Source organism: Eschrichtius robustus, chromosome 17 (assembly GCF_028021215.1).
Source record: "Eschrichtius robustus isolate mEscRob2 chromosome 17, mEscRob2.pri, whole genome shotgun sequence".
NCBI lineage: Eukaryota > Metazoa > Chordata > Mammalia > Artiodactyla > Eschrichtiidae > Eschrichtius > Eschrichtius robustus.
The window spans coordinates 24,011,012-24,025,880 of NC_090840.1; the positions used below are offsets into that span (position 1 = coordinate 24,011,012).

Below are 14,869 nucleotides of genomic sequence, written 5' to 3' on the forward strand. Positions count from 1 at the left end.
AACAGCTGGCTGACTTTCCAGTGGGGGTACTGCCTCTCTGGAGGGAAAATCATTTCTCAAGAGGCTATTTGACAAATTCAGACGCTGCATAAATCAGCCCCGCAGCCGAGACGTTCCACGATGAAAAGGGCGCGCTCACAACTTCAGGTTTGCCCTGAGAAATCACTGGTTTAAAAAAACATCACAGCTTTACTATGATTTGGCTATAATGTCACCTCAAGGCTAAATTGCTTCTCTGGCTCTCATACCACCCAGAGAATGTATAATGCTTTCGTTATGCAGATATTTAATAAATACCTATTCTCCGCAAGGCTCTTACACATTAAAGTGAATTACTGCTTACAGACTTGAGCGCCTTGAAGGTCAAACTCCAGGACGGGACTATTAAAATACATTTTGCATTAAAGGCATCTTAACTAAAACCAGTGACATATACAGGAATAGCAAATCCAGTTATTCTCCCTGCCTCGCTTTCTTCTCTCATTTTACAAACATACACAGAGGTCAAACGAGCACCCTCTCTGTGTATGAAAACAAAAAACTACACTCAGTGCAGGCAAGCAAATCACCGATGAAATCCAAATTTCCCTTTAAAACACCACCTTGCTTCTTGAAAGAGCAGTCTCTCAATTTGTGGGGTTTCTTTTTTCTTTTTTTTTTTAACCACATTTGACCATTCTCACAGGCCCCAAATCCATGGGTTCTGCCCTCTCCCTTCTCCTCAGCCCCCTCCCAACCCTTGGAGCTTGAATCTCTCAGCATTACCCATGACTGGCCCTCATCACCAAAGCCAATATCTACTGTCCCCCCTCGAACTACCTGGCCTCTCCAGGGCCTTTGAAAGTTAAACTCCCTATTCCTGAACCTTTCTCTCTCCCTGCCCTGAAATCTTCAGATTCCATGTTCTGTTCTACTTTTGTTCCTGGGCCATCTCAGCAACTTAATAGCTTCAAATATCACGTGCTAATATGTAAGTAATACGCTAATAGTTAATAACTTCAAATGATCACATGTCTCCCAAACCATGCTCTCCTGCCCAGTTCCTTCTTTTTTTTTTAATTTTTGTTATTAAAGTGTAGTTGATTTACCATGTTGTGGCAATCTCAGCTGTACAGCAAAGTGACTCAGCTATACACACAGAGACATTCTTTTTTTCTATTCTTTTCCGTTATGGTTTATCACAGGATATTGAATATAGTTCCCTGTGCTATACAGTAGGACCCTGTTGTTTATCCTTCCTAAATGTAATAGTTTGCACCTACCAGCCACAAACTCCCAGTCTATCCCTCTTCTTCCCTCCCTCCCCCTTGGCAACCACAAGTCTGTTCTCTATGTCCATGATTGTTTCTGTCTCATAGATAGGTTCATTTGTGCCATATTTCAGATTCCACATATAAGTGATATCATATGATATTTGTCTTTCTCTGTCTGACTTACTTCACTCAGTATGAAAATCTCTAGTTGTATCCATGTTGCTGCAAATGGCACTATTTCATTCTTTTTTATGGCTGAGTAGTATTCCACTGTATATATGTACCACATCTTCTTTATCCATTCCTCTGTCAATGGACATTTAGGTTGTCCCAGCTCCTTCTCTTCAAGATCCATAGTTCACCCATGAACCCATCCACACCAACATCCCACAAGGACCTGGTGGTGGTTTTAAAACATGTGCACACATTTATCATGCGCACACTCTTCCCACCAAAAATGGAGTCTAATTCCCCTCTCCTTGAATCTCGGCCAGTCTTTGTGACGCATTTCTAACAGAATGAGGAGGAAGTGATGCCACGTGACTTCAAGGCTAGGTCACACAAAGCCACACAGCCTCTGCCTGCCTCTCTCTTAGGACCCGCAGGTTGGGGGCCCTGGGGTAACACATAAGAAGCCCAGGCATACTGAGGCTGTATGCTGCTGGGTCAAGAACATGGTCTCCAGCTAAAAACAGTACTCAACACTGGCAAGCAAATCACCGTCCTCAAACAGGTCATGCTGTTTTCACCGGAGACCATGGGGATTGAGTCAGGTGCCCGAGGAGCCCCAGCTGCTGGCATCTCCCCAGTACAGCCGCCTTTGTGTCGTGCAGTGAGTGAGCCTTTGGATGAGCCCAGCCTCATGCTACAAGCCTCCCAGCTGAGCTGAGTGGAGCAGAGACAAGTTGTCCCCACCAAGCCCTGCCCAAATTACAGATCTGTGACCATAAAAAAAATGCTACGGTTTTAAACCACTAGGTTTTGGGGTGGTCTGTTATGCAGCTTTGGATAAACAGAACAGACCTCAGATGTAACACACTCCAAATGGAATTCCCTTTCTTCTGCCTGCCTCTGCTCTCCTTCCTGTTCCATGTGATCTGAAAGCCCTTGTCGGCTCCTTTTTATTCTCAGATCCCCTCCCCTCACATCTGACTTGTTCTACCCAAAGATCCCTCGGGAATCCAGCACCACCACCTCTGGCGTGGAACACAGTGATATACCCCCTGCCTGCTTTGCTAGTACCTTCTATGCAGCTGGCAAAATGCTGTTCTAAAACTAAACTCCCACCCGCCTACCACCTGCCTATCAGAACAGAGTCCTGATTCCTGATCCCAGTACACAAGAGTCCTCACACACCCCTAGTGACCGCCTAGAACTCCAGCCACAAGGAATTTCTGAGGATCACCGGCACCTTTTTGCCCTTTCATGCCTCTGCACCTCAGCACATGCTGAACCTTCTTCCCAAATTCCCTTCCTCACCCTTCCTTCTCTCACCCACTTAGCTTTCAAGTCCAAGTTCAAAGGTCACCTGTTAGGAGACTCCTCTCCTGATGACCAGCCGGAGCTGCTCACTTTCTCCTCAGCCTGTCAGGCAGCCCTTACAACCTCCACTTGACTACAGTGACCAAGTTCTTTGTGTGTTTCTCCAGCCTGGCCTGTGAGCCTGAGGGCAGGCATCATATCATAATTGTCTATAAATAAATGAAATGTTTAATTTGAATGGGGAACCACTGAATTAGCATTTTACAGAAATGCTAACATTCCGTTTCAGAATCAGTATCTATTGAAGTCCAGTGCTAGTCACAGATTTTTACTCAATTTTCGCAAAGAGTTGAGGTATTATCAGCCTCAAAGAGGTTGAGTGACTGATCCAATGTCTCATCACCAAAGAGTCATGAAGCCAAATTTTGAACCCAGATGTAACTTCAGGTCCAGCATTCTTTGCCCTGAACATTTACAATTAGTTCTGGTGCACGAGGACAGACACATGGCCATAGTCTGGTGTAGATACAAGTCCTAGTGTTCCCTTCCCACGGTAGCTACCATAGCATGGCACCCTTTTGAACACCTTTGAAAGGAAAAGGGAGATGATATAGAACTTTTAGGTAGTATAATATGTTGCGTAAGTACATGAACTATATGGCCAAATATTTCAGATTTAAAACCCAGCTCTGTCTGCATCAAGCTATATGCCCTTGGAGAAATTATTACTTCATTCTTTTTTTGTTTTTTAATAAATTTATTTATTTATTTATTTATGGCTGTGTTGGGTCTTTGTTGCTGCGGGTGGGCTTTCTCTAATTGCATTGAGTGGGGGTTACTCTTCACTGCGGTGCATGGGCTTCTCATTGTGGTGGCTTCTCTTGTTGCAGAGCACGGGCTCTAGGCGCGCGGGCTTCAGTAGTTGTGGCTCGTGGGCTCTAGAGTGCTGGCTCAGTAGTTGTGGCGCACGGGCTTAGTTGCTCCACGGCATGTGGGATCTTCCTGGACCAGGGCTTGAGCCTGTGTCCTCTGCATTGGCAGGCCAATTCTTAACCACTGCGCCACCAGGGAAGTCCCATTACTTCATTCTTTCATATTTTGTTTCTTCAGTTGTAAAGCAAGGATATTATGAGTGTGGCTCACAGGTTTGTTATAAAGATTTTCAAAATGAAAAAAAAAAAAAGCATTTAGAACAGACCTGGTATATAGAAAACACCCAGCAGATGTTGTTGCTGGCATTAGTGGTAGTAGTGGTATTACTAAATGTGACCCAGTAAAACCCCAGTTGGAAAACTTAGGTCATTATAATGCAGGGCCTGAAGTGGTGTCCCTTCAGATTCCAATTTTGTTTTAATTAGTTGGAAGGAAACATTTCTAAAAAGTACTTAGTGTCCCCAGCCTTTTAAGCTGTTTGCAAATGTAGTTTAAATTGTTCTTGGCCACTAGGTTACTCTCTTAGAGACAACAGGTGTGCGACCAAGTTTTTGCAAAACTCTCCACACCTAGAAGAGTAAGAATGGGAAGTCATGGTCACTCAGCTTCTGTTTCCTCATGTGTGAAATGAAAATGATACCCGTTCTACCACCCTGCAGCACTGAAAGAGTGAAATGAAATAATACGGAGAAAAATTAGAAAGAGTTCTGCAAAAACCAGATGGAATCATCATCATCATCATCACCATTCTGATTACTAATAAAGTGATATACCGGAAGTGATATACTCAGTATGTACCAAAATGGAAAGTTGGTCATCACTTTGCTAAAATGCCCCAGCCAGCCAAAATGTTTGCATTTTTCCCTCTTTACGTAATTTTTCTTCTGGTTAATTAGTAGCAAACCCTTTCCACCACTGTCAGCAACCCCGTTACCCTTCTCAACTGCATTCAAAGAAAACTTCTAAAATGTACTGACACCATCCTTGCCTCCTAAGTTCAGGATACATTAGCATCAAATAACTACCCTCAATAAAACAGTATAGAAAACATATTTATGAAAGTATTTACTGAGCACTACATCCGACATCCTTTGGAGAATAAAAATTTAATCAGCACTGTCTCCTCCTCTATCTGTAAATGTATACACACGCACTCTTACATATATACTTGGGAAGTAAAGTACCAATTTGGCTTCTATTTACAGACCAGATTTTCAGTGATTATATATAAAACTATAAGCACATTTGGAACATGTATTCTTGTCTCCCTGCCAAACAATTATCTTTCCTTAATTCTTCACCTCTTCTATCTAATCCCATCTGATTTTATGTATGTTAGAAATCTTTCTAATGAATGTATGTGCAATAGGACAAATATTTATGGAGTACCTACTACACACACACTCAACTGAGAGCTGGGAATACGAACGTTAAGAACATTCTCCTACTGACACTTCATTTCTAGCCAAGTATAGATCCTAGTGGGGTGGATAAACTACTATCTTTATTCCTACAGCCCTACTGATTGCACCATAAGCTCCTTTTCCACACCACAATGCCTCCAACAAAGCTCAAAATACAAAGGGTCACGTTTAACCCTGTTAATTCTCAATCTGAAACTTTATAAGGTCATGTCTTAACATCGTTTTTAAACTGACATTTACATTTGTATAGCTGTAACATGAAACACATTCACCATGCCTATAAGCCAAGGCATGTAAATTACTAGTCTTGCCTAAAGACACTACTTTTAGTATTGATTACAAAAGCATCAGAAGACACAAAGACACAGAGAAGGAAGTATTGAAAGCAACTCAGAGCCACGCAACTTACTCTATAAACTGTCACCGAGAAAATATCTGCTCTTAATAATGCCTTTTCTTTGTAAAAATAACATAAAAGATCCAACATAACCAAAATAAAAATAAAAATAGAAAAAATAAATACTTGCCACAAAACACAAAGGTTTAATATGAACAGGGGAGTGGGGTGAGGGTGAAAGAAGGCACTAAGATCCCAATTTTAAAATGAAGGAGCAAACAATCTCAAAAGGGGAACACAAATGGCTAATATCATCTACAGCCTTTCTAGCAGGTGGAAGAATTTTAAATGAAAAGAGATGGCATTTTTTTACCTATAAGCTTTATAATTCTTTTTTTTTTTTTTTTAAGGGCAATGACATCTTGCAGAAAAGGAAACAACCAAGAGTGAAAAGGCAATTTACAGAATGGGAGAAAAACATCTGCAAACCATATATCTCATTAGGGCTAAGTATCCAGAATACATAAACAACTCCTACAACTTGACAAAAATATTAATAATAATAATAATCCAAACATAAAATGGGCAAAGGACTTGAATAGACATTTCTCCAAAGAAGACATACAAATGGCCAACAAGCACATGAAAAGATGCTCAACATCACTAATCATCAGGAAAATGCAAATCATAACCACAATGAGATATTATCTCAGACCAGTTAGGTAGGCCACTATCAAAACGAGAAAATAAAAAGTGTAGCTGAGGATGTGGAAAAATTAGAACCCATGCAGGCTCCCTCTCTCTTCAGTTTTTTGGCCCCTACAACCTTCCCTCTTCCCTTTAAAATAACTGTTGGTAGGAATGTAAAATGGTACAGCCATTCAGCCACTATGGAAAACAGTACAGAAGTTTGCAAAAAGAAAAAAAAAAAAAAAACAACCTAGAAATACAACTACCACATATACCAGTAATTTTATTTCTGGGTATTGAAGGGGTTCAGAACAAGTCTCCCTCAAATATACCACTTTGGCATGTAGACTATTTTGAGCTGAAGGCATTCAAGACCCAGCAGATTCAAGAAAAACTTTTACCTCTCCCTTACCTGCCTAAAAGAATTTAGATAGAGGGTCTAGTCCGGGAAGGGAACTATCACAAGAGATAATTACAAAGAGTACAGGTGAGGTGTGGTGAGCTGGGGGCAGCTCAACTGGGCCTAGAGATCAAAGTCCTCCCTGGATCCCACTGTCCTGCGTGGCATGGCAAACATTTGTTTACCAAACCTTTGCTCTTCCCATCTTCCTGTGAATTGTCTTCCTTCTCTTTGAAGACCCAGAACCCTACCCCCTTCTCCGTAACTCAGAATGTCATATAAGTCTCAATTCCCTGAATGCCTGTGGGTCTCATATTCTTGTAAAACCCCCGTACATATGTAACTAAATTTGTTTTTCACCTGTTAATCTGTCCTATGTTAATTTGATTATTAGACCAGCCAAATAACCCAGAAGGGTAGGGGAAATACATTTTCCTTTCCTACAGTATATACCCAAAAGAATGGAAAACAGGACTCAGAGTATTTGCACACCCATGCTCACAAAAGCCAAGAGGTGGAAGCAACCTCTGAATGCCCACTGAAGGATGACTAAAGAAAATAAAGTATGATAAAGAAAATGGGGCATACATATATACTGGAAATTATACAGCCTCTAAAAAGATAGAAACCCCACAATATGCAACAACATGGATGAATCTTGAAGACACTATGCTAAGTGAAATAAGTCAGTCACAAAAAGACAAATACTGCATGATTCCACTTTAATGATGTAGGTGAAGTAATCAAACTCATAGAAACAGAAAAGAAAATGGTGGTTACCAGGGGCTGTGGGGAGAGAGAAATGTGTGTTGCTCAATGGGTCCATGGTTTCAGTCATCAAAATGAAAAAGTTCTAGAGATTTCTTATACAATAAGGTACATATAGTTAACAATACTTTCCTGTACACTTAAATATAGCTAAGATAATATATTTTATGTCATGCATTTTTTACTACAATAAAAAAAGCAGTAACAATTATGTTTTCCAGAAAGCAATTTAGCAACAGGCATGAAAGGCCTAAACATACTCACATCCTTTGTCCTGTCTCAGGAAGTTTATCTTAAAACAATTTCTCTTTAAAGTATTATAACAGCTAAAATGAAAAGCAATCTATATTCCAGCAAAGAAACAGTTAAATAAACATCAAATGCTGAAAGGGTACAGTCATCAAAAAATATAGTTTGGAGATACTTTTTTAAATGACATGTTAAAATTCTGATTATCTAATAGTATCCAAAATACAATACAAAACTATATATATATTATGTATAGTATGACTATGATGAACATACACTGGGACATTCAATAAAGAAAAAAACCAGGTCTAATAAAAGAAAGAGAAAGGGAAACGGGGGGAGAGAGGGAGAGCAACGGGAGGGAAGAAAGTTATACCGAACGGATTTCTATTGAATCTGCATCCAGACAAGTTGATTCTAATGTTCATTTGGAAATAAAATCTGGCAAGAATAGCTAGGAAAAACTCTAGCGATAAGAAGAAAAACAGAGTGAACAGGAGAGACTAGCCCTTCCAGACATTTTTACATATTATGAAGCTACAATAATTTAAACAGTTTAGTTGCTGGGAATGAACAGACAGATCAAGGGGAAAGAAAATAATACAGGACTTTAGTACTGACAACAGTAGTATTTCAAATTAGTAAAGGAAAGATCCATTAGTCAGTGAATGGTATTGGACAACTGAGCAGCCAGCTGAGGGGCTGGGGGGCGGTTAAGATTCACAACTCACGTTTTTTAATCAAAATAATCTCCAGATGGATGAAAGATTTAACTGCAAAAAATAAAAACATAAACTCAAAGTGAGAATAGCATTTCTAGGAATGATTCAAGAGCTAGAAGCTATAAATGAAAACCACCATCAATTAGTATTTCTGCTTGGAAAAAATCACCAGAAAGTCAAAAAAGGAATGACAAACTAGGAAAAAATATATTAGCAATTCATGTCATGGACAGAGGGCTACATTCTATAAGTCAAGAAGAAAAAGATAAAACAAAAGAATAATTGGCAAAGTATATGATCAGACATGTCACAGAAAATGCAATATAGATCTCAAACATATCAAAAGAAGTACAACCGCCTTCATATTAAGAAAAATATATAAGAAGACATATACTGAGAAACTCCTTTTCCCCTACAAGATAAGCAAAGATGAAAAAGTGTGACAACACCCTGGGTGCATGATGGAGGGAAGCAGATGCTCACACATTGCTGGTAGAATGTAACTGGCACCACTTCTATGGAGCGGAATTTAGCACATCAAAATTGAACAGTCACATTCTTCTAAGAATTCTTCCTACAGACATACTGGCACATTTATCAAATAACTTGCATACAGATTTATTTGCTGCAGCTTTGCTTTCATAGCAAAATATTAGGGGAAACCTAAATGTCCATCAATAGGGAACAAGTTAAACATCACCTGTTATGGTACATAACATGGTACATCTACAAATAGACATCTACAAATAACCCTGAAAATGAAACAGCTCTATATAACATTACCTTCAATGATCTCTAAAATATACATTGTATTTAAGTGAAAGAAGTTAGACGCTAAATAATTTGCGTGCTACAGCTTATATAATACACACACATACATATATAGTACTTAAATACGTGTGTGTACACCTATATAAGTAGAATCTCTCTGGATGGATGGAGAAGAAACTGTTAATAATGGTGACATCACTACACAAGGGAAATAACCTGGGAGACAGGAGTGGAAGGGAGATTTACATTTTGCAACCTTTTAGTCATTCTGAATGCTGTATCATGTGCATTAATTACCTGGTCACACTAGTCAAAATGATGCTGGAGAAGGGTATTTTAAAAATATATTGAGTTTAAAAAGGGAGGGAGGCAAGATATAAGATGAAATAGTCAATAGGAGATTATTTTGTGATTTGTTTAAAAGGATAGATATATGGATGGATATAAACCAATACGCTAACAGTGATTTTCCAGACTAGGATTATAGGTAATTTTATGTTCTTTTTCTCCATCTGTATTTTCTGACTTTTCTAAAGTGAACAATTACTCTCGGTTACGAAGAAGTATTTTTAATTCAAATGTTTTTTTAACTTCCACTAAACATTAAATCCCTTGAACCCTTGGACACTTTTCTAATAAAAACACACTGCTAAGATTATGGTTTCTGGACAGCTGGTACCCACTCAGTTTAAATAAAACTTGGGAGAGTCTCAGAAGAGAGATTTTTACAACAGTCAACAATTAAAACAGAAATAATTAACCCCACAAGGAAAATAAAATAATGTGAGCCTCCAACAAATGGACCAGCAGCACAGAAGTTCAGGAGATTCGGGTGTTCTTTTTTGTTTGGAAGCGTGAATGTATTTGTTTTTATTGTGTACATAGATTATGCCGTTTTGAGATCTTTCTGACGGATCACAACCCCTCTTACCACTCAGCTTTTCCCTAGGGACTCAGCAGGCTGCTACATAAAAATAAATGCAGGAAGTGAATGGGAGCTAACAGACATTAGCAGCATATGGAAAGTGAGACTTGCCCAAAGACACCAAGAACCTGGGTGGGTCACACCCACAGATTTGTGAGCAGACCCTCAAAACTGTTATCCATTTATCCCTATGTTTGTGTTACCTATAAATAAGCGACACCTTACCTTTCTGTTATTTCTAAGGCATAATTGCCATGCTGAAATTATAGTAACCTATTATTGTGTCACGGTTTTCTTGCAGCTTTCTCCTCCCCCAGTTGTTTCGGCCCCAGCAGCCTTCCCTCACCCCCTTAAAATATAAAGCTTTGGTGGTGGTAGTGTTTTAATTCAAACACAGATAAAATGCTTAGTGGCTAGGTGACTGTCACTTCAATATAAGGGTGCTAAACGACAAGTTATTACTAACATAAGAGAGTCCTCGAGTACAATTATCTATTCAGCCCCATAAAAGGCAGTCAGGAGATTTTTTCCACAATGTATTCTCTAGATAGCCGGCCGCACTGCACTCTCAAAGTGGGAAATGGCACACACGTTAAGTGTGCTTTGCTGGGCTGAACGCATAGTAACTCCTGAGAGGCAATATGTGGTGTACGGTAGATTTTAAATTATTTGATGTTGACTGCTCTCAATATAAGTAGAGCATTGTATACAAAGTCTGGGTATAGTAGAGGACAGGAAAAACAGAATCTCAGGCTGATACTAAAAAGCATTCAGAATACAGGGTTGAAAACAAAGGTAAACTGCTCATTTTAAAACTTCATAGCTCTGTTAAAAATCAGTAGCAAAGGATACATTTTGACAACTTCATAAGAAGGAAGGGATAAGGAGACAATTCAACAGAGACATGTATTTAAGACAAGAGGTAGGGCATTTAATTTTGCATCTAGAGGTTTTTTTTTTTTTTAAGGGACAAACACAACAAACTCCACACATACCAAAAAAGTAAGTTAAACAAATTCTAAAATGTTCTGATTTGGTTTTAGATACTTTGAAAAAATTCACAAATTCAAGAGACAATCACAGGGGTTTTTATAAACGTTCTTTCAGCCAACATACTTTGCTGGTGAACCTGCAGGTTTACAAACACAGGTTCTTTCTTCCTTCTCAGTCTCAGCCAGGAGTCTATGGAATCGCTGAAGACTGAGCCATCCCCTCTACTATTTCAAAGACCTGACGGGTAAACTTACCCTCTACGCCCAATGCAGCTTTATCAGCAACTTTCTCCACCCAACCAGACTTCTGCTTCTTTAAAACACAGAGGAAAAAAAGTACAGGAGGAAGTGGGAAGCAAATGACCAACTTAGAGGGACAGCGGAGGTTACAGGAACCTGAAGGTACTTGCTCTTGGGCACTTTCCCTTTCATCTGAGGCAGTCAACACACATTTCTGAACACCTACTATGTGCTGTGGGAACATAAAGATGAAAAGGCAAAGGAGACAGGCAGAAGGAAGCAAAAGTATAAGGAAAGGCCATGCGGTTCTAAGATAGCAAAGTTGTGCGGTGAGTCAGCTGACCTTGCCCAGGCGTGTGGCTCGTCTTTCGTTTAGAGCCAAGTCTCCAGACTCTCCACTTTAAGAGGATGGATTTCCCTACCCGTCCAAGAATGACAATTAAAAGCAAGGAATGACATGACTAACAAATATCCTGACCAAAGAAAACATCTGAAAATTAGAGACGGAAAAAGACTCCTCTTATAAACCAAGAGATTTATTAAATATGTCTTAGACACACACACACACAGAAAAAAAAAAAAAACTAGTCCTACAAAAACCACACAAAGGGGCTTCCCTTGTGGCGCAGTGGTTAAGAATCCACCTGTCAACGCAGGGGACATGGGTTCGAGCCCTGGTCCGGGAAGATCCCACATGCCGCGGAGCAACTAAGCCAGTGCGCCACAACTACTGAGCCTGCACTCTAGAGCCCGCGAGCCACAACTACTGAGCCCATGTGCCACAACTACTGAAGCCTGCGCGCCTACAGCCTGTGCTCTGTAACAAGACAAGCCACTGCAATGAGAAGCCCGCACACCACAACGAAGAGTAGCCCCCGCTCGCCGCAACTAGAGAGCCTGCGCCCAGCAACAAAGACCCAACTCAGCCAAAAATAAATAAATAAATAAATAAATAAATTTAAAAAAAAAAACAAAACACACAAAGTGCACCAGCAAATTGGACTATTACAGAAGTACTAATGGTTGTGACTCTTACCAGCCAAACTAGAATACAAAATCTAAAAAAAATTAGTCACTCCATTCACCTAAGTCAAACACAGCTTTGTCCACTTTGACAAGTACCACATAGAGTTATGTATTCTAAAAACATCATTATGTTAAATATGACAACGTAAGACATACAAATGTTCACATGTTTGACACCCTCATTGCCCCCATTAAAATCCAGATTAAAAAATGCTGGCTTATTTGGTGGCCCCTAGGCCTCCTCCTAACAATACATGTAAGACCTGTGAGGGGCTTTTTGACTCAAACATTTAAATACCTACCATGTGCAAATCACCAGGCTACCCAACCGTGGACAAAGATGAAGTATATGCTTCTAACCTCAAGACGTATAAAATCTAGACAATATGTGTGCAAGTGTATATATAGTGTATTACATATGCACTATATATTACATATTGTATAGCTAGTGGGAAGCAGCTGCATAGCACAGGGAGATCAGCTCATTGCTTTGTGACCACCTAGAGGGGTGGGATAGGGAGGGTGGGAGGGAGATGCAAGAGAGAGGGGATATGGGGATATATGAATGCATATGGCTGATTCACTTTGTTGTGCAGCGGAAACTAGCACAACATTGTGAAGCAATTATACTCCAATAAAGATGTTAAAAAAGAAAAGAACTGACACTAAAAAAATATATATTGTATAAAATGTTTATAATATACACACTCAGATGTCAGGTGTGAGATTAATTTGAGGGGTGGGGAGAAAGGAAGGGTTGGAGGGCTCCAAAGATTCTATCTTACAACTTATCAGAAGTAAAACACAAAAGAGTATATATGGAATATGGTTTTATTTCAACAAAAACTCACATGCATGAAAGTAAATACTGGAGGGTAAAAAAAAAAATTAATGAAAACTGTTGTATTAGAACTCAACATAGTAATAATTCCTATCCCCCACTTCCTAAAATTTATCTTAGTATCGTTACTCTTTTTCTTTTTCTTTTTTTTTTTTAGCGTCTATATATCTTTTTAAAAGCGTGCCACGAATCTGTGTTATGGTTAGTGGGTTATTATCAGCAAAGATCTCTAGGATGTGGCAATGCTTAAATCTGAAAACCTTGCCCTACTACTGCCACATCTCTCTTAGACAATGACTCAACTGGAGGCAATTTCACTTGATACACTATTTTCAGAAACATGCATCCAAAGCTAGAGTAATCAGATTAGGGATTTTGTGTTGGGGGGTTTCACCTTGATGGGTAAAAGAGGACCCTTGCTATGAAAAACTACCCGCCTCCAAATAAACCCATAGACACTACTCCACAATTGGGGGATGTTAAATGTTTGCATCCAAAACCATCGCCAGGGGCCCAAACGCCACCCAAAATCCTAGCCACGTTAAGGAGAAGAGGGCAGAAAGTCTTCACATGCGGGTGGGGAGGACTTCACGTTCCCATCTTGCGGGGAGAAACAACCCACTGTCCTCTGTCCCTCAGTTTCCACCGGTCACAAGAGCGAGCTGAACAGGACTCCCTGGGTAATGTTTTCTGCCAAAGCGCATCTCGATCTGCAGCCCCGGCTCGGTAAGCCTGGCGCCAGCCCTCCGCCGCCTCCCAGAACCTTCTCTCTTTTTCTTTTTGCTCCGTCTCTCTCTAATACACTCGCACACACGCGCGGCCCCATCCGCCCTCTCCGGCAGCCAGCGCCGCTCCCTGCAGCAGGGCCCCACCAGGACGCCGGATCCGGATCGGTGGATGCAACTCGCGGCGCAGGCACCGAATGCTCTGCACCTGCTCCGGCGCCAGGCCGCGCGCCGCGCCGGACCCCGACTCGGACCCCAGCGCCGCGCCGGACCCCGCGCCCATGCCGGAGGCGCCGTGCCGGTGGCGTCCGCGCCCTCACCTTGCTCGCCGCGATCCATGTCTCCCGCCCGCCGGCAGCGAGTCCCCGCTCGGCCCGCCCGCCCGCCGCGCTCCTCCCGTCCTCCGCCGGCGGCTCCCGGGAAGTCCCCTCCCCCTGGAGGCGTAGAGCGCGGTGGCGCCGCCCGCGTGCGGTCGGGAGCGCTTCGCCGGGGCGTCACCCAATCACCTGACCCCGCCGGCGGGTGTGCTCCGCCGCGTCGGCGCGGGAGGGGGAACGGACTGAAGGACGGAAGGGCGGGCGGCCGGGCGGGGAGGGCCGGCTGGGCTCAGGCAGGAACTCGCCCCAGAGGAAGAGGGAAGAGGGGGAGGGCGAAGGCTCGGCGTCACCTTGGAGGCTGCGTGGGGACCGCTTGAGGACCGGGATGGCGTTTACGTCCCACCCTCAAGTTATTTATCATATCAGAAGTTTCCTCGGGGGCACTGAAGATTCCCTTTCTTTGCCTCCGCGAGCACCTACTCTTCTGTACTTATTGAGTGGCAAAAACAGGAAGGTTCTTTCGCCATGCCCGTGGCTCTTTTTCCCTTATATTCTTCATGTTCCCCTACTCCCGAAATAATACCCTATGCTATCTGCCAGACTAGGTCCGGAGCAAGCAAGAGGCGAAAATTGCAAAGAATCTCTCGAAAAACCATGTGGTCCTGTCTTTTAATAGAGAGTGCAGGGTTTTAGGTGGCAAATTAGGAAGATATTCATGTAATAAAATCTGTTTTGAGTGCAGGATTAAGGACAACAGGCTGAGATGAATTAAAT

The 14,869-nt window shown here is 41.6% G+C and overlaps 1 protein-coding gene across 1 annotated transcript in view; it reads right to left on the reverse strand.

The window, feature by feature from the left end:
• TPD52 (tumor protein D52) overlaps positions 1-14,284 on the reverse strand; it is a 121,412-nt gene extending 107,128 nt beyond the window's left edge. The window contains exon 1 of the mRNA XM_068525342.1: positions 14,099-14,284. Within this exon, the coding sequence (XP_068381443.1) occupies positions 14,099-14,117 (19 nt within the window). The 5' untranslated portion in view covers positions 14,118-14,284. The remainder of the gene's footprint in view (positions 1-14,098) is intronic.
• Between the last annotated feature and the right edge of the window lie 585 nt (positions 14,285-14,869).